This window comes from Arvicanthis niloticus, chromosome 15 (genome assembly GCF_011762505.2).
Source record: "Arvicanthis niloticus isolate mArvNil1 chromosome 15, mArvNil1.pat.X, whole genome shotgun sequence".
Taxonomy (NCBI): domain Eukaryota; kingdom Metazoa; phylum Chordata; class Mammalia; order Rodentia; family Muridae; genus Arvicanthis; species Arvicanthis niloticus.
In genome coordinates this window covers 30,943,336-30,963,880 of record NC_047672.1, presented here as the reverse complement: position 1 = coordinate 30,963,880, position 20,545 = coordinate 30,943,336, and the positions used below count along the sequence as shown (strand labels likewise).

The window sequence follows — 20,545 nt, the reverse complement described above, 5'->3', positions numbered from 1 at the left end:
GCAAAAGTAGATGCCATGGTATCATTGTTGAGTTGGGCTGCACATCGGCCATATTTCAAGTAGCTACAGTAGCTACAAGTGGCCAGGAGCAACTGGACAGCCTAGGTTGAAACTTGGGCTGAGAACATAGCCAGTTCCAGAGACAAATTAGCCTATCCAGACAGGTTTGGTAGATTTAAATACACAATTGTAAAAACAAACAAACAAACAAACAAACAAACAAAAAAACGATGGTAACTGAAATCCCCAGGTGTCTAGACAGCTGCTGGTTGGCAGTGAAGCCAGGGAAGGGAAAGAAGGAAGAACATTGGAGGTTGGGGGCAGCCAGTGGCAAGAAGAAACAGAGGAAGTAGGGAGGGACAGTGCAGGAGCAAACGGGGAGCACAAGCAGAAAATGAGAGAAGGCAGAGCCCCAGAGTGAGACCGTGAGACCATGCCAGGAAGCTGTCAGTGGGAGTGCTAGCAGGCAGTGGCAACCCTAGAATTATGCCAGTGGGTGGCTACACAGTGAAAGTAAAACAAAAATCAAAATTATCTACCTTGCTGTTGGCAGAGCTGTGGGATTCTCCTCTGCACTACAGCCTCTTGCAGCTGTGCACACAAGCGCCCCCTCCCCACCAGAGAAAGCCCAGAGCAAACTATTCAAGGGGGAAACTAAGTCTATCTATCTGCCAGTCAGAGTGAGCAAACTGAGGCCTGGAGTCTGACACAGAGGCCATAGGGCAGAGGTCAGGCAGGATGGCGTGGTGGTCTGAGCAGAAAGCTGGACGTGGGTGTTTTTCATGGTGTTTTCTAACTGCAGATGTGCCGCACTGCTAGGCACTGGATTAACAACTAAGAAAAGAAATGGTCACCCTTCAAGTGGATGCAAGCAGAGAATGGAATGCTTGTGTGTTCTAACCAAGCCAAAGTCCCAGGGTAAGCAGAGCTGACACTTGTCTAACCTTGTGGGTTTTCAAAACATGTGGTAGGAACATGTTTTATGGTTCAAGGACATATTTTCCACAGGTTCGCATGTTTGAACACTGTCCCCAACTGGTGGTGATGCTGTTTTTGGATGGTCATGGAACCTTTAAGAAGTGGGGCCTGGGTGGAGGAAGTAGCCACTGGACACAAAGCTGCCAATATCTTGTTTGTATTTCTTCAAACCACAAACCAAAATAAGCTATTCCTACTTTGATTTGCTTGTGTCAGGAGACTGATCACAGATGTAAGGAAACCTAACAGCATCTAACTTTGTCCAGCAGTAAATCCTGAGCCTATGACAGGGGTCAGGACCTGTTTACTGGGCTGCACTGAGTCAGTTGTCCTAAGACTTTTGCTTCCTGTTTCACAAATGGGAAAACATGATCAAATTACTTAATTCCCTGTTAAAATGTAGGTTTCCATGAGGTCTGGGAGAGGCCCAAGTAACTTCCTGTCTATATGCTTGTATGCTGCTCTTGTTTCTGGCTCATGGGCAGCTTGAGGTCTTGTCCTATTTCTAGTCCTGGCCTAGGTGAGGCCAGGCCATGGCCTAACTGATCTCTGACACAGAATTACAGGAGAAGATGGTACAACTCAGAAGGGCAGGGACATAATGAAAAGCAGGTACGGGATGAGCTGGGCTGTGGGCACCCAGGTGATGGGTGGGACTGGCCTCCCATAGGTCAGTGCCTCACCCTTAGGAAACATAGCTGTTCCCTCTGCAGCTTGCCTGGTGTACCTGATGCTCCATTAGCCACACATTAGGATTGTCCTGGGGCAGGGGATACTCTGACCCTAACTGGCCACTGTAGGTCTCTCTCACCTCCTCAGCAGCAGCTTGGGGTGGTTCTTGCTCTCCAGGTTCTTATCAATGAGGTCAGCCAGTAGCTGCTTCAGCACATCAGTGGCGTACTCTAGCTTGCTCTGAAGTACCGTCATGATGAGTGAGGCCACGTTACCTCGGTCACGCATGGAAAAACTGCGCTGAGACTCCAGAGTGCGGATGAAAGAGAGTAGAAACACCTTGTTGTTGATGAGCTGGGCGAAGAGCTTCAATCCTTTCTCTACACGCTCCTGCCGGTAACCTGGGACCTGTGGGGGAGATTTGGGATCTTAACATGGCTACCCCACTGACTGCCCACAGAATAGGCTCCAACCCCCTCTATTCTGGGCACAGTTGATCTGGCTAGCATTACCAAGTCCTTCTCAGTTGTCAGGCATGGGGCATAGTATCTGTTTACCCTCCCTCACAACCCTCAAAGTAGGTAAGTACCTGCAGTTTTGAGACACAGTCACTAAGACCAGGAGAATTAGCCACAGTTCACAAGAAGTAGCAAGAGAATTTGAATCCACCAGTGTTAGACTCTAGAGGCTGAGCTCTTTCCTGATGGAGATGCAGAACTAACTTGGGGTCCGTGTCTCAGAGCACCTTCTAATTCTCTGGAGCTTTGAGAGGCCAGAACTGTTGTGGATTGTGCCCAGCCTGAGGAATTCCCAGGTCAGGGCTCCCAGCTAAGCTAACACCTACCTCTCTCCTCTGACTCCAAAGGTTTTATGGTCAAACAATCAAGACAGATCTCCCCTGGACTCTGTCACTTCCACACTCTGTAAACTTATGCAAATTCATTTGTCTTTTAGGGACCCCAACTGACCTACTTTAGGAAAGGAAGAGATGGTCTCTGAGGTGCACCATGTTGTTCTTCACCCAGGGGAGGAGGGACTTAACCTCCCTCCCTGCGGGGTAGGTTTCTTTTTTTGGTGGGGGAAGGGTACAATCAGTTTGAGAGGTATATGGCAGCCATTTAGCAGAACATGGAAGACAGTCCCTGAGATGTCCAGAAAGGGGTACAGTAGCCCTGTTCAGAGGAACCTCAGGCTGGTGCCTCCCCGACGCTCAGCAGCAATGAAATGCGTGGATGCTGCCTAGTCCTGAGAATGAATGACCAACTACTAGCCATATCCAAGTGGCAAATGCTGGGAACACACTGAATATAGACAACAGACACTAGAATGGGCTCACTCTTCATATAGCACCATTTAAACACTGATTGGGACAGGGAAGAGAACCTAATGGTAGTCAGAAAGTGGTTTCTTTGGGCAAGGGGCACAGGACACCTAGAGAGCTAGTATTGCTCTGCCTTTTCATCTGAAAAGTGGCTTGATGGGTAGGACAGGGAGGCTTTTTGGGGGCCCTGTCAGTCATTGTGCTGGGTGCACAGCTTTGTGTTTGCTTCTAAGAAAACTGCTCTTGGGAATGCAGCCACAGGCTTGGCCGTCATAGGAGCCTTCCTGGAATGCTGAGAAGTGCTTGTCCCCTTGAGTGCAGTCCTGGGGGTATGCTGAGGGAGGAGAGACAGCTAACAGAGGTGCCAAGGTAGCATCTTAAGAGCTATGTCCTAACTCCCCCAGGTCTTTGAGAAGAACTGTCATGTATGTAACAGTAAAGAACATGGTTTCAGTTGGTCAAGCCTGGGTTGGATTCAATGGCAGTTGCTCACTAGATGCCAATTTACTCACCAGAAAAGTTCAGTTTCTGGAAGAGCTAATATGTATATGTAATATGTAATATGTAATAATATGTAATATGTAATATGTAATATGTATATAGACCTTACTTCCTCTTTGCCAAGCCCTGCTTGGATGGTTTTGGATATATTGGCTCATTTTGTCACACAAAACTCTAAGGTACAGAATCTGTTAGGCCCTCTGGGGCCGCATGAGGACAGGATCCTCTAAGCTAGACCATGAACCCAGACAGTGAGTACAAAGCCTACCCAGGAGCCATCACATGGGCTCAGAAAACTCATGAGAGGCCTGTTGAACTGGGTACCATGCGTGGCTGAGTCACAAAGAACAGCTACTTTATTCTGCTGCCCCCTCCCATGTTTCAACTGGCAAGGACTGAGAAAGGCAGACAGAGATGGCCTGTGGGCCCCAGGTCACAGACGATAGCAGAAATAGACATTCTTCACATGACTCAGAAACCCCTGTGTTCTGGATTCAGGCTGAGGCATGGGCAGCAGGCTGCTGTCAGCTAGAAGCCAGTCCCAAGTCCTTGGCTCCTCTTCAGAGGACACACTGGGCCTCCATCTACTCTGCATGGCAGAGGTCTTGTGTAAGCTTTTCTGGCGGCAGGCATTCTGGTGCGTCTGGAATCTGAGAGGAAGCCTGTCTTCACCCAAAGCAAGTTTTTTTTTTTTTTTTTTTTTTTTTTTTTTTTTTTTTGTCATTCCTCTGGCTGCAGTATTAGTACTAGGGAGGACAATTCTCAGACAGAGACAGGAGAATGACAGAGCCAAGAGGATATATTCTGTACCAGCCAGAAAACTTGCCCCTTACTTTGGCCCTCACCATAGCCCCATTCCCTGAGTTCCTCATTGTCCCAAGAGGGCCCGACCTTGGCTTACCTTACACCTGGCTCCTTTGGTTCTCCAACCCCTAGTGAGCTGATGTAGTTCCAGCAAGGGATACATGGTAGCCTCCCTCTGCCATAGCTCAGGCGTTAATCTTACTACCTGCCTGTTTCCTCCTGACTTCCTTTCCAAACCTGTGACTGCCCCCTCACACACATGGTCATGCTTTACTTCCTCCCCTCTACCTCTTCTCAGAATAATTCCTCTGCTACTTGAACTAATGGTAACAGATAATGCTGTTTCCCGGGTGCTGTGGTGCAAGCTTTCTATGGAGTCTTCTAATGATCTCACACCTTCAGGTCCTCAGAGAAATGACCACACTTGTCCTCAGGCCACCCTGCTGCTAAAGGGCAGTGCTTCATTTTCACACACACCCACAGCCACACCTATCACCTTGTCTACCCCATTCCTGGACTCAGGAGCTGTCTGAGGCCAACTCAGGCTTCTCCCTGCAGCCTTCCCAGGCACAGTCCCAGCTTCCCAGGCTGTCTGTCAAAGGGAAGGGTGGCCACGGACAGGATTGGCAGTACAGCATATAAAGAGGACATCATGCCAGCTATATGTTAGCCCATGCCATGAAGACCCATTATGAACCTACTGTGTCAGCTGTATCTGCACTTGAAAAAAAAATTTATATGCCTGTGGTCAATGGTAAGACATTTTTGGGTAGCTTCTTGCAGGAAAGGTATCATGGTTAGCAACCTGAGCTCTGGAAATCAGAGAACATTGTAACTGGGTGTGGAAGAGAACTCCAACCTCTATAGAGTTTATTGCTCTATCTATAAAATGAGACTATGAGGGTCTATGTCATAATGCTTTATGGAGATTAAATAAGATAATGTACATGAAATACTTGGCATATGTTATGTGTGCAGAATCAGCAGTGATTTCATTATCTGCCTCTGCACATCCTGGACTGCAGGTTTTTGTTGGTGGTGGTGATGGTGTGTTTTTTTTTTTCTATTTGTCTCTGTTCTCCAGGAGTTTCTAGATATCTAACACACATCATTCTCTGTCCTAGTGCTGGAGGTAGGCATTTTCTCTCTCCACTTGATGAAGAATGGAGATGGAGGTGAAGTATCTTAGAAAAAAGTGTATCCAGAACCACCCTTTCACACTCTGCCACCCTATCCAGACCCCAGCCAAAGTCACTCTGAAACCAAATATTCTTTATTATCCAGATGGTTCTCCACTTTAGTTGAACTCTATGCATATAAAACTGGATAGTAAAATTTAATTGTAACCCAATAGGTTAGAATTTAGGAGCCAGTGATGGGTTAAAACCAGGAGTGTGTGACTGACATTTTCTGTGTTTTTAAAGCACTGGTATGTGATTAGGGTCAGGAATGTCTCTTCCTCAACTGTCTCCACTTTCCCCATGTGAACTAGCAATGCACTAAAGCAAGGCAACCCTCTTGCTTCATACTTTCCATTGTGAACATGCATCCCATGCAGCTGAAAGGTTGGAAAACACTCCTTTTAATGATGGGGGCGGTCCTTTACATTCAGAACATCAAGGAGAAACTTTCCGCAGCAAGAATAGATTGGAAACCAACAAAAAATAGTCCACAGAAGAGCACATAAGGTCCACAGACCCAGGTTAATGTAGGGATTGTAAAGTTGATTTCTGGGCCCAATTTTGACATAGGCTTAGAAAAACTCCATTTAAAAGTTACATCTTCAGGGAGACTTGGGATTCTGAGCTAGTGAAATAGCTCTATATACCTAGGAATATAATAACTAGGAAATATACCAACTAGAAAGTATAATAACTAAGAAATATAATAACTAGGAAAATAACTCTATATACATATCCTGGTTGAATTTTTAGATTATTCCCTCTGATGCCTCCAGACAGGACATCACTCCCTTTGCTAGTACTACTGTCTGTCCTCTCTAGTACAGACAGACAGACAGTCCTTTACTCAGATGTTTCCTACACTAATACTCTATGCCAGGGTCCCCTCCTGGAAGGAAGTCAGACCATAAAGTGAAGCACACAGTCTATACCCTGAGTAACACACTCATGCATATAGACAGTGACCTATCTGCTTACCACACCAACTTCTCTGAACTAGGAACTTATGTGCTCTCTTATGTCCTGAGTAGTCTGGTGTCTGGGTGCAAACTAAACTGAGGATGAGAAAAGATGAAATACAGAGAAGAGTAGAAGGCAGAAGGGGGAAGATGAAGAGTCCAAACAAGGCAATGGATAGTGTTCTGAGATACCTAGTGTCCTTGTGCATAAACATATGATGCATGTATAAGTATACACATGTGCACGCATGTGCATGCACACGTGCACACACACATACATGTGCGTGCATTCACATCTGAGTCATCCAAGTGTGGAGAAATATGGGTGCCATAAACATGACTGTGAATGAGTGGTGTGTGCTGCCATAGTGCATAGCCTGCTGTATCCAAAAGGACTCCATGTGGACACTTCCTCCGACATCATTTCTGCAACCCTGAGCAGAGGGTCTGTTTTTGTTGTGTGGAAAATGTACTCCTGAGTTGCATCTTATTTTCCATTGGTGTTTCATCTGTACATGTTTTTTTCCTGACACATAAGAAAAGAACTGGACAGTAGCTTGCAGCCAGAAGGAAATAGAAGTCTGATAGCCTTGGTTCGACTTCTGGCTCTGTGGCCATCAGCTATGTGCCTAGTCACTCTTTTGTCTTTTTTTTTTTCCCCCAGAGCTGAGGACTGAACCCAGGGCCTTGCACTTGCTAGGCAAGTGCTCTACCACTGAGCTAAATTCCCAACCCACTAGTCACTCTTACTTTGCCCTCTTACTTTGCTCACCTGTGAAATGGGTTCACCTACTCAGAGGGCTCCAGGGAAGACAGATGGCTGAATGCATGAAAAGTACTTACAACTAAGTAGGGATTTTGAGGGCTGTCTATGTCTAATGATCGGCCCTCAGGGTGCTTCGTTTGTCCCGTTTTCCTCATTTATCATCTTTCACCTCTCTCTGGTATTTATCTTGATAAGCCATTCCAAAGCCCTTTCAGAAAAGAGTGTCATTTGAATATCTGCGTAAGTGAGATAGTGTGCTAAACAGTAAGTGGAATAATGTTTTCAGAAGATGGGGGTCTCTGATGGCAGTACAACAGTGGGGTTTTATCATCCCATTTCCACTTCCCTTCCTCATGCATCACTTGTCTTTCCCGAGGAAGCATTAAGTGGTAACATCCCTTATACATTTACCAGGCACCGATTCGTTAGTAAAACCCTCTCTACTGTGGCTTACTAAATCTAAACCCATGAACAGCCCACGTTTATCTGGCCTCTCTGTTTGGTTGTGTATACACTGGGTTAGTTTGAATGAGAAGGGCTCCCATAAGCTCATATATTTAAATGCTTGATCCCCAGTTGGTGGCACTGTTCAGAAAGAATTAAGATACATGGCTTTGTTGGAGGAGATGTGGCAGCGTGGGTGGGTTTAGAGGTTTCAAAAGCCAGTGCCATTCCTAGGTAGAGCTCTCTGTTTTATAGTTGTTGCTTCAAGATGTGAGCTCTCGGCTAATGCTCTAGCAGCATGCTTGCCTGCCTGCTGACATGCTCCTCACTGTGATGCTCATGGACTCACCCTCTGAACCTGTAAGACCCAATAAACTCTTGCCTCTATAAGTTGCCTTGATCATGGTATCCTATTACTCAATAGAAAACTAACCAAGACATATATGTATAGATTTCTTGGGAGGAAGTCCTTTCTACTCATCCAATCCTGTAAGGGCTCTTGGAACTCCCGAGGCCCTGAAGTGCTACTGAAATGTGTACACCGAGGTTTCCTGGCCTGACCCTATAACCACATTGGTGTTTACAAACTGGGGGACCTCAGGCAAGATGTGCTGTCTCCATGGCCTCCATTTCTTCTTCTGAATCAGGATGCTGGATATGTTGATCACCAGCACACTGCCCTACCGTAATACAAGCGTATGAGAGTGGGTGCTGATTCTTACCTCAAGGTCCCGTAGCACAGGGTGGTCTTCAATCCCTGGGAACAGTACCCGCATGGTATAGGTCCTGTAGTCCAGAAAAGGAATCCCAGCTCCATCTAGGTCACTGGTAAGCTCGTGGATATCTGTCTGCAGCTCTGCAAAAGCTGGCACAAAGAAAGGCCTGTGAGGAGCCTGAGATGCCAGCTCAGTTAATAAGTGCTTGCCTTGCAAGCATGAGGACCTGAGCTTGATCCCTACAATTCACACACACACACAAAAACACACGCAAGTTAGCATATATGTATATACATATATATGTATATGTATACACACACACTATATATATATGTATGTATATACATATACATATACATATACATATACATATACATATACATATACATATACATATACATATACATATACATATACATATACATATACGCATTCCCTGGGCATGGTGGTACACACTTGTGATCCTAGCATTGAGGTTATGGAAACAGGAAGATATTGGTGCTCACCAGCCAGCTAACCTATACCACTTGGAAAGATCTAGGCCAGGGAAAGATAGACAGCATCTGAAGAACAGTAGCTGAGAATCCTGTGAGATGCTAGAAGGTGCCAGCCTAAGGGTTACTCCTCTGAGAATGTTCAGAGCCCTCACCCAGGCCCCTGGGGTGTGGTCTGTGGACCCATGAGTGCATGGATGATGGAACTTGATGGTATTAATGTGGGAGAAAGTTGGTCTGGGCCCTCGTGTCTTTCAAACAGCAGAGGGGTGGGAAGGCTGCCCTCATACCCATGATAATATTGGGATCAGAAGAGGAAGGACTCTGGTTTGTAAAATGTGTTGGGAAGGGAAATATAGAAGGGCAGGACAGAGGGGACAAGACAGAGAAGTGAGCCTATGCCTAGTGTGGATCTTTGAACTGGGTTTCCTTATCAAAGTCAAGAACAATTTCTTTCAATATAAAAGGGTTTGGGCATCCAATTCTGGGTCATGTAGTTCTCAGAAACCCAACAAAGCTTGGGCAGAGGGACTGTCATCATAACCTATTCTGCACAGATATAAAGGAGGGACTTTTGTCCCTCTTACCTAAACTCTGTGTTATCTGGTGGTAGATTCTAATTTCATGTAGGTACTGTCTGTAAGGGCAACTCAGGCCTCCAGACGGATAAAACCACAAGGCCCCAGCTGGCCCCTAGGAAAATCTGGCATGCAGTACAGCCCAAAGCCAAAGCTGTCATATTCCATACTGGGCACAATGTCCCCTGAGGCCATCCTTTGTCACCTCAGAGGTGCAGCTGTCAATCTTGATAAACTGTGGCATTCTTCTTGGTGCATGGCCACACATACCTCTGCATCCATACATGCATGCACACTAACAGGAGTATTGGCACACACTGCCAAAGAACAAGTCATGGCTGCTGCCTAACCAATATTTGTTTTCAATTTGTTTTTGTAAAACCTAAGACTAAGATAAAAGAATAGTTGGTGGCTTCAAAAGGGATTCACAGGCCCAAAGTGACTCTAGGGACACCAAAGAGTGAGCCCAGTGCCCAGTCAACATTATACAAGTACCGTGAATTGCACATAGGATCCTGCCCTGTCCTTCTTGGTGACTACAGTAGAGCTAACATGAGGTCTGCTGGTTTTCATGGGTCTTCACGGCAGGAGAGTCCCAAGGCTTGTGGGAAAGCATTAGGAACTACAGCCCGACTGTTCTGCTATGTTGATGCTGGAGTTTTGTTATGTCATCCTGTTAGGACATCTGAGACAGGTGTCCTAGTGCTTCTAAACACACTCCAATGCGTATGAGCAATTGTGTGTGTGTGTGTAAAGGGAGCCAGGGGGCCTCTTTGGGATACACTGTCACCAAAGCCTTACAAACATGTGTTGATGGTTGATTTTAATTGCTAGCTTGAGTGGATTGAGAAGTGCCTGAGTGATTAGTGAAGCATGGCTCTGGGTATGTCTGTTTGGGCCTTTCCGGAAACAACTAGATAGTAGTTATCAATGGATTGACTCATGCTTTGATGGATTTATAATGTGATACTGCTCTTGGGAAGGAATTGATATTCGGAAGGTAGGGTCTGGCTAGAAGATCACTGGGGTTGGGGGCTGTCCTTGGGACTCTATCTTATCCTGGCCCTTTTCTGTTTCTTCTCTTCTTTGCTTTCTGACAGCTATCAGTTGAGTACTCTACCCCACTCCCCTACTCCATGATGCATGAGCTCTCTTGAGCCATGAGAATGGAAACTTGTACTCCTTTAATTTGGTTCTGGTGGTTTATTCCATCACAATAATATAAATGGACCAACACACGTGTGCTTGTCTGGAATAAAGAACACACAAGTGTATTTGTATGAGTCGGTGGAGAGATATGCAGAGCAAAGATGGCTTACACACATGTGAGTGTGTGCCTGTATAAGACTGTGCAAGCATGTCAGTGAGGTTGCAGTGTGGTAATGTATGTTTGTACATGTGTGTGCCAATATACTCAAAGCTCAGGTCTGGGCTGATGTCTTCTAAGTATTGGTGTGGGTAGTGTCCTGGCTGATGGTGAACTCTCTACACAAACCTTGTCCTGGGCACAAGCTCTCTCATAAATATTCAGCAGCTGCCCTGGCATCTTGGAAAGTACCTCTGTTACCAACCCTGCATGTCCTTTGCTATAAGATATCTCCTTCCATCTCAGCAGCTTAACTGTCCCCAGCCAGAAGCCACGGTCTCCTGTGGGACTGCATGGGTTTCTGCCTGCTGAGCCCTCCTTCCCCGGGGAGCCTGGTACCCCTCCCTTCTGTTGCCTCCTCTTGAATGGGCTGCTTCACTGGCCAGGAGGAGAGGGAGGGAGTCAGGATTGATGTGTCTGCAGTTTCCTTTAAGTCACCATGCACCTCCAACATTCAAAGCCTCACGCCTGCCTCACATAAAAGAGATTCTAATCACTACACCTAATTAGAGGGAAGAGTACATTGCAGAGAAAAAAATTAAGCAGTGTAAATATAATAAAAGGCAGTAATTAACAGTCCCACAAGGCAGATGCCAGGATGACAGCTGAAGGATGCAGAGATGGGATGGAGCCTAGTCCCCATCAAAAGGGGTGGAGCTTCCCCAGTGGAAATCTGCATGATCCTAAACCCAGGTACAGGGCTGGATTAACACTAGGCACATATTACCCACAGAGAAATAGCTCAGCTCCTTCCTCCCAGGGTGTCTTACAAAAGGGTGTCCTGGGGTTATATAAGTCTACTTGCTAAGCTGACTACTTGGGTTTGACTCTGCTGATCTCCCTTCATGGTGGCTTGTGTACATTTTTCAAACACAAGCTGTGAAATGCACTTCCTTTGAAATCACAGATCAACCCTACAAAATTCCCTGCCTGCTGATGGATAAGAACTGAGGGATTGCTTACATGCATCATGTTGAGACAACCCCCTAGGTCTTCCCTAGAGGAGACTGTGAACCCCCCTTTCCCCTAAGTCAGAGTTTTGAATCTGGACACTGTTCTTGGTGTATAAATGATCCCAGTAACATATCTGGAAGGACTAAGAAGAAAATCGATGGTGGATTGCTAGACAGAGCTTTGGGCTGGGACCTTGGCTAAGCTCAGAGACTGGCAGAAGGGTTCTGCAGTTAGAATGCCCAGCCTGTGGGGACACCCATTGCAGCTCAGTTTGCTGGGCTGTGAATAGGAAGCACACACACACACACACACACCTACCCCCTCATACTCATACAAGTGCATACACTAATATAAGCAACCTTCAGCAATGACTGCTGTTGGTTGTAAATGGAACACACACACACACACACACACACGCACACACACACACACACAAATGTGTACATTTACACACATAACTACCCCCCACTGCAGCTCTACTTGGGCTAATGCACTTACATATACAAATGTACACATACACACACATGACCTCCAGCACCTCCAGCCCAGGCTGGTTGGTACAGTACAGAGGCACATGTACATACCTGTATACATACAGTGACTTACATGTGCTTGCATGCATACATAAACTTTAATACTACAAACCGTTGCCCAGCCTGCGTGCTCTCCTATGATAGGTACACATGTGCGCACACACACTGACCCCAGTACCAGGAACCAGTGCCTGGATGCTCAGTACCTTCCTTGCACTCCAGGGCCACACGGGACTCAAGATTGTCCATCTGCATCTGCAGCCTCTTCAGCGTGAGGTCACTTTCTCGGGACTTGCGTTTGTAAGCGATGAGCACGGCCACAATGAAGATGATGAGGAGGCCACCAGCCACTGCAATGCTGACGATGGCAGGCAGGCTGAGCGGGCTGTCTGGGGCGATGTACACCATCCCAGGGGAATACTCCATGCCACCCACCCGTGCCTGTGGACACAGAGAAAAGAGGGAGGGTAGCAGAGCAGGCTGAAGGAAAGTATGGTTGCCAGTGAGGAGCCCTCCCCACCCCTTCCTCAGAGAGAGCGTGGACAGCTGCTGCCCCTCGACTAGAAAATGTGCCCATCCTCTGAGTCACAAGGACATTCTTCATAAGGAAACAGCTCACAACTACATTGTAAGCACAGTGATAAAGCTCCAACTGACTTCCCTGGGAATCATCCTGCCACATGAGTTGAGAACTAAGACACAGAAATGGGATCATGGACCATCCTACACCAGAGATGTTCTTTCTCTCTCTCTCTCTCTCTCTCTCTCTCTCTCTCTCTCTCTCTCTCTCAGCCCTAACACAGCTTATCACTCCATTTAATGTTTTTTTCTTGTTGTACCAGCCAAGACAGAGGGAGTGATAATACATAACAAGCTGGCTAGTGGAGCAGGACAATGGAAACAAGTCTGGGGTGAGCTGGTGGTGGTGGGGAGCTCACAGTGGTCAGGAAGTGCTCTCAGAAGTCTTTGGTAGCCCAGCACCCCTCATGCCTGCCCCACACACAAGGAATCCCAGTAGCCTCACCATCACTTTGTGCCTGCCGATGAGGTTGGGAGACTCGCAGAGCAGCTGCACATCAGACACTGTCACGGTGCATGGTTTCTCCCCAACCAGCACGGTGTAGTTTAGCTTCACGTTGCCTCCAGCCACAGGTGGGATCAAGTTCTTGCCCTGAACAACAGGAAAGCCACCATCCCCAACCTTGAGTCAGAACCACAAATACTGATGGCTGCCATGACCTGCTACCCAACATCTCATCTTATGGATGGACCAGGAAAGAGGCCGTCATTAGCAAGAAGTTTAAAGAATTGGTATGTGTTAGATGTGGTGTGTTATGAGTTTGGTCCTTAGTACTGTTAGGTAAGAGATAATGGGACCTTTAAGATGTGGGGTTGGCTTAATGACTTCCCCTCTGGTTCCCTTATCATGTGTGCTCCTGCTAGAAGGCCCTCATGAGAACCGGGACTATTATTTGGGTTTTTGTTTTCCAGAAAAATGAGGCAAGTTAACTTTTTTTCTTCTATAAACATCCAGCATGAAGTATTTTGTGACAATAACAGAAAACAAGTTAATACATTACATATACTAGTATCCTCTCATCCCCCCAGTAAAAATATTAATCAATAACTGAAATGCCATGAAAAGTTTATCTGGAATACCTTTAGGATAATGGGGGTGCCAGGCTTGAGCTCCAGGATTCCCGAGGGACTGAAAGCCTCAAACACAGGGTTAGGATAGTAGGTGAAGTTGGTCTTGTTGAGAATTAGCAGAGACTGGACATTGTCCAGGATGAAACCAAATTCTTCAGGCCTCTCAGTGAGATCTGACTGGTGGTCAGGACTCAGGGCAAGGGCTGGAGCCTGGCAGGTCATCTCGGTAGCATTTAGGACCTCACAGATCTGCAGCAGTCAGAGGAGCGAACAGTGAACAGCATCTCCACACCAGGACTCCCGGTGTGCAGTTGATATTACATGGAGTTGATATAGAAAGATTATGAAGGAAACAGCTAGAACCATACTCTTGGCTACTCACAGACTGAACCCTGGGGCTGTCTCCTAGCTATGGCTTTGCCCAATGTGAACATGACAATGATTAGTTAAACTGTGTGGGTGGGGTGAGAATGGAACCCCATGAACTGTGGAAATTATTTGTCTTTCAGGCCTATAGCCCCCAAAGCCCATATATAAATATGGCCATGCCAACTCCCCTGTCCCACCATCCCAGGTCACAGAGGTATCCCATGACACGAGTCTCATATGTAGGCAAGGACCTGCCAAGGGACTCACGTTGATGTGCTCTTTCCCTCCATGCTTGGCCCGGATCTGTGGGTTCTGTATGAGGTCCAGATGAGTTCCCCAGACAGCAATAGGTGTGTTCCCACTGCCCAAAGAGAAAGAAAGGAGTGTGTGAACCACAGGCATAGGAGATGTAGTGGCCATGAGAACAGTGGTCATCAGGATGAGCCATGACAATAAGGATGAGGAAGCACAATTGTGTCCTTGGAGACAAGGATGAGAAGCTGAGTGTAATAAGAAGAAAAAGCATCTCAGAAGGCCAGAGGGAGGACAGTGGTGACCAGATTCCCACTGTCCCTTGCTGAACTGTGTGTAACAAGTACCTCTGTCTTATGGAGGCCCACTAACAACATGACCCCTTAGTTTTCTGAGGCTCCCAAACTTGAGCCAGCTGTTAAGCCTAGAACTCTTCCCCTAACCCTCACTACTCTTGGTCTTAATCTAAATGGTCCCCAGCAGACCCTCCAGTGTCCAAGGACCAAGTACAATGTTTTCCATGGCAACCACGCTACAGATTTCCTCCTTAGTGGCTCCAGTCCAGCTGAGACCTTTGATAACCATGGACCAGGACCAGATACCCTTTCTAAGAGTACAGGTGTGACATGCTTTGAGACTTAAGCCTCCTGAGCCCTGGAGTAGCACAGAACACAGATGAGGACTCAGGTGATTTAGTTCTGTGTGGCCTTTCAAAGAATGTTCTGCTCTGGAATAGGAAGAGGCTGTTGGAGAGGACGGGCAGCCCTGTGTTTGGCTGTGTCCTCCTTGGACTAGAGTGAGCCATGGCCTGATTGCTAGTCAACAGAGTGTTACTGACAAACATCCTGCTGTCAAAAGCAGGGCATTGTAGGTAAATCACATCTATCTGTAGTAGCTAAGATTCTTTGTCACCTGTACTCACATGGGTTTCTATCCATCTATCTACTTTCCCATTTTTTTTAAAAACTTCTCATGATTCCTCTTTCTCATTGGGTGTGTCTTGTATGCACTAGTGTGCTCACATACATACCTATACCTCCAGCTGCGCCTACAGGATTCTTTTCTACAGATGAGCTTCTGGTATCTAGCCTCCAAGTCCCCAGTCTTCCCAATCACTAATTCTACATTCAGTTTCAAATGACCTCATCATTGTCCCCATACACTCCAGGCACATATAGGATGCTCAGATCTATATACTATGCATAGCCCAGTTCATCCTCAGATTTCTTTAACCTAAGCTAAAATGCTGGCAGTCCAGAATGTGTGTCCAACCTCCCTTGTGGTCTGAGTGTGACTTGAGACACTGCTGAGTGCCAGGAAGATGACACCTTTATTTCTGTGACAATATGAAGGGAAACTGATTTCAACAAGGTCATGAATGCCCCCCAGAACATCACTACCTAGAGTCTCCAGTGAGACACAAAGGGCTGTGTCACCTTCCTAAATCACAAGGCTCTGAGACCAAGGCCTGGCATAGCTCTCACAGACTGTTTCCCCTTCAGACTTTGGCTAAGGACAGCCAATGGCCTTTCTCATCTCACCAGCCAGGCTGGTTCTCTCTGGTCTTCAAGCAGAGGGTGGCCAACTATTTCTGTGATGGGCCGGCAGCAAATATTTCAGGCTCCATAGGCCATATGGTCTCTGTCACAATTATTCAACTCTTTGCAGTCATGGGCAAGCAACTGTAGACAATACAACCAATGAGCAGAGCTGTGTGCCAATACAATTTTATTTACAAAAATTCAGGTATCCAGTCAGATCTGGCCCTTGGGTCCCTGGTCTAAGTTTCGCCCTGGTGTAGTCTTGGTCCTGCCTTAGCCAGAGCAGACTTCTTTATTCTATCTTCACTAATTTCTCTAGTCCTGGACCCCTTCTGGCTGGAGGTGACTGGGCAGGGAGCAGGTCGGGAGTAAGGTACTGCTAGTCATCTGTCAGGTAAACAGCATGGACTGTGTCTGTTCCTTCCCACCCCAAGTCTCCACTGTGTCCTCCATGCACCCCAGAGGAGCAGCTTTCCAATGATCTCAAGGAGCTCTCAGAAAAGATAGCCTCCATGGAATCTTCTCATCCTGATAATGTCCTCCAGGCTTAGAAAAGTGGCCATAGTCAAATGCCTGCAGCTCCATCTCTGATGGGAGGTGTTATACTCTTACACTCTAGAGATCCTGTAATCTCACTAGGAGAATCCTGCTAAAGAAAGAGGTCCAAGCAGACCCATGGCTTGCCCCAGTAGACTACTGAAGTGCCTGACTCCCTGTCTGGGTTCTTTCTATAGTAGCATCATGTGCCCTCTTCCCCCTCCTGTGTCATTTTGCTTAGTGCATTTGTGTTGGGCGGTGGGGAAGCAGTGAGAAATAAAGACCAGGCTCTCCCTGGATGAGTCTGTTATATGAGAGGAACAAAGGGAAGCAGGCAACCGGGCTGTTGGGGATAGGGTTGGTGGGGGGGTAGGGGAGAGAGGGGGGGAGGGGAGAGGGGGAGGGGGAGGGGAGGGAGAGGGGGAGGGAGAGGGAGAGGGAGAGGGAGAGGGAGAGGGAGAGGGAGAGGGAGAGGGAGAGGGAGAGGGAGAGGGAGAGGGAGAGGGAGAGGGAGAGGGAGAGGGAGAGGGAGAGGGAGAGGGAGAGGGAGAGGGAGAGGGAGAGGGAGAGGGAGAGGGAGAGGGAGAGGGAGAGGGCTCAGTCTCCCAAGTCACTGGTGTGATAGGCTCTTGTCATCAAGCCTGTTTTCCCTTGGGGTTTTGGTGTCTGAGAAAGAGAAACTGAGGGCCAGATGAAGGGAGAAGGTTGTGGGGAATGAGTCTTCCTACCTGACAATGCTCCATTCTGGCTCAATACGCACGATGGTGGGGTCCTCCACGTACTGAAAGACCAGGTCCTGGCGGATCCTGGCCCTGTCCACCTGCACAGTCACCTTCATGTCCAACACCTCCTCTGAGGATGTAGTGTTACAGATGATGTAGGATGGAGAGCGCCTGCAAGAAAGAAAGGGTAGAGCATGGACTCCCAGGTACTAAGCCTACAAGTGGTCCCAGGTCAAGCCCTTTCTTGGTGCATTCGGTTTCTCAGAAGTAAGGATGAGCACTGCCACAGATAGAAAATGCGCAGCCAGGGACAAGGACCTTTTGAAAGGCTCCTCTGAGCCTGCCTTTGAAAGATGTTGTTCTTTGAGTTATCCTTACCCCTAACCCTTGCCCCAACTTTCACAAGGATCTATCTACATCAGAGTGGTGATGCTCTTTCCTCCCTGTCTCATTCCTGCCCTGCGGTGAGAATCCTGTGAAGTGGGTTTGGCTGGAATCGGCCCCTGGCCACCTGCTCCCTGTGACTCTGTGTCCTGAGACCTGTCTTATAGCTCTTAAGTCTGCAACTGTGCTTGCTGCACTGGGCTCTCCCTCTCCCTCTGCCTTCTCATGAGTCTCAGCCCTTCTGTAGTTGCTTTGAGCAAAGTTATCCTCACTGCTTTCAAAAGAATCCAAGTATTGGCTTCTTGGCTAGCAGTAATGCAAGGTGCAGGCTGGTCTGACTTTGAATCTGCCATAGTTCTTGTAGAAACACCTGTCTCTGGGGACTTTGGCTCAGATTGGTTACATTTCCCAACCCAGTCCTTGGATGGGTTCCCTGTGGTTTCTACTCCAGGCTTCTGGCTAGGTAGGGTGAGATGAAGAGCCCAGCTGGGCAGAAGGCCTCTTGCCCTTGTTGGCTCAGGCTTGGCCTTCTGGGACAACCTGCTCAGGGCAGACAGGGAGGTCCTAAGCAGCTCCCAGCAGGAGAGGTTCTGGACCTGAAGAGGCTTCTGATTCTAAGCTGGATGCTCAGTGGAACCCACTCTCTGCAAAGAGTAATAGGGTACCAGGCTGAACTGTGGGCAGGAGCATAACACCTCTTCCACCTCCCCTAGGGAACGCAGGGATTGTAGCTACTGTCCTTCACTAAAGGGAGGAAGAGTGCCAGCTTTTACAGGGACTCACAAAAGTCAGCTTGGGTGAGGGGCTGTTCCTATCCAACCCTGTAGGACCCCACATTTCCCTCCCAGGGGTCTTTACCTATCTGGCCCCTCCCCTGGGCCCATGGGTTACCTGTGGAAGAGGCAGGGCTGGCTTCCAAACATTACCACCACATTACTGCCTGCATTCAGGTTGGTGCCTGTGATGGTAACCTGCGTACCCCCAGACATGGGTCCTCGGCTGGGCTTCAGATCTGCGAGGGTCAGAGTCTGTGTAGAGAAGAAGAGGACTGAGGCATGCTGGGACAGGCCTTAACAGTGCCTCTTGGCCAACAGAGGAGCTGCTATCTAGAATTCACTCATGAGGCCTCTGCAAGGCATTTTATATTCTTGTGTGACAAGAGCTTTCATCTCTACAGGAAAAATAGTAGTCACGATAGCTTTTGTGTACTGATTTTTTTTTTTTTTTTTTTTTTTTTTTTTGGTGACAGGTTGTATCTATAGTGAGAGAGACACATGTGTATCTATAATTACCCAGTCAATGATTTTTTTAAAAAAAAAATGACTATCATTATCTATTTCATAGATGAGGTTCGGAGAGGTTCACTAAGTTCTCCAAGGTCATAATAGCTAAAAAGTACTATAACTGAGACCTGACTCCGGAGCTCTGATCTCCAGTTACTTCTCTGATAAACAGCCTCCTGTTGCCAGAAAAGGGGGTCTGCCATGCCCAAAGGTCTCTCCAGAGAGCCCAACGGTCTTTCCAGAGCACCCCCAAGGGGCCAGAGTATGGGATTTGTGAAAACTATGCCCAGGGAAGCTTCCAAGGCCTGTCAAGCCCCCCTGCCTAGACTGGAGGTGAGGGGCAGGCTGAGGTGGGGGCGGGGAACAGAGTCCTAGATTGTCAGGGATTTGGAGTTGCAGTTTGTTCTTTCATTAGCATTTTAATGGAAAAACTTTCCCTGGTCCCAGGTGAGAAGCCTGTATCTGCATTTAAATGAAGACTTCTCTTTCCTTTCCCCAGCCACAGCCCACTAAAAGAACTCAGTACTGAAACTGAACCCATTGAGTTCCCAGGGCCATGGGTACTCTCCTGCAGGAAGTCTCCTTTGGGGACCAGCAAACCCAACCAACTGCCATGTATCCAGATCCCAGGCTGGGGACACTGGTGGCATTCATCTGGAGACACTCCCTGCGGACCTTGGCTCTAATGTTCCTCTGCTAGGTTTGAAATCTTTGCTTTGTGGCTTGAACACCCAAGGACAAGGGACTTTGGGTATCATGGTGTGTGACTATGGGCAAGATATTCAACTTCTCTGGCCACACAGTTGGGAACTGGGCCCGCAAATGGTTGTCTCCAGGGCCCATGACAGTTTTCTTGTTCAGTAAACTACAGTAATCAGCTATTTCCAAAAGGTGGCTTTGTCCCACTGCTGTCCTCAGAGAGAAAACACTGGGTCTGTCGGCTGGTGCCCTGTACTCCTGGGCTATGGGGAGGTTCCAGCATCAAATGCTGGGAAGAATGGCTGCTTGCTATCAGGTTTATTGCCATGGTGTTGATGCAGGAACTGGCTGGAAGGGGTCTGCTCCGGGTGGGAGAGGGTGTTATGGAAACATGTTTTAGACTTGTGAGAAACTATTAATTATTCAAGTCATGCTTCATAAATATTTCACAGTGGGTTTGCACGGGAAATCAAAGTCTGAATTATTTGCCAGCCTTTCACTTGGCTCTGAGAAGGAACAGACTAGAAGGGAGAGGGAGAAGGCGCGTTCCCAGCATGGAGCCCTCCTGGGACAGAGCTGGTGATGGGCCAGGAGTGTTGATCTGGCTTTTTGTAGCTTTGACATTCGAGGGGACTAACCCACACATCAGAGCCTGGTTTGATTTGTGGAGAGAAACTGAGGGAGACCCAAGTTTGTCCCTGAAGCAGGAGAGTCGGGCAGAGAGCCTGTGAGAGTCCTGAATGAATGCCCACAAAACTAGGAGAGGAGAAAAAACCCATTAGCAAAGAGGAGGGCTGAAAACACAGACAACTGGTGTGTGTGTGTGTGTGTGTGTGTGTGT

General features: G+C 47.6%; 1 protein-coding gene across 2 annotated transcripts in view; it reads right to left on the bottom strand.

Moving 5' to 3' along the window:
- Positions 1–20,545, bottom strand: part of Plxna4 (plexin A4) — a 445,710-nt gene that overhangs the window by 38,472 nt on the left and 386,693 nt on the right. For both annotated transcript variants that reach the window (XM_076913573.1, XM_034519140.2), the window contains 8 exons: positions 18,614–18,750; positions 17,345–17,509; positions 14,554–14,647; positions 13,927–14,166; positions 13,292–13,438; positions 12,474–12,708; positions 8,349–8,491; positions 1,790–2,058 (listed from right to left, as the gene is read on the bottom strand). In XM_076913573.1, the coding sequence (XP_076769688.1) occupies positions 1,790–2,058; positions 8,349–8,491; positions 12,474–12,708; positions 13,292–13,438; positions 13,927–14,166; positions 14,554–14,647; positions 17,345–17,509; positions 18,614–18,750 (1,430 nt within the window). The remainder of the gene's footprint in view (positions 1–1,789; positions 2,059–8,348; positions 8,492–12,473; positions 12,709–13,291; positions 13,439–13,926; positions 14,167–14,553; positions 14,648–17,344; positions 17,510–18,613; positions 18,751–20,545) is intronic.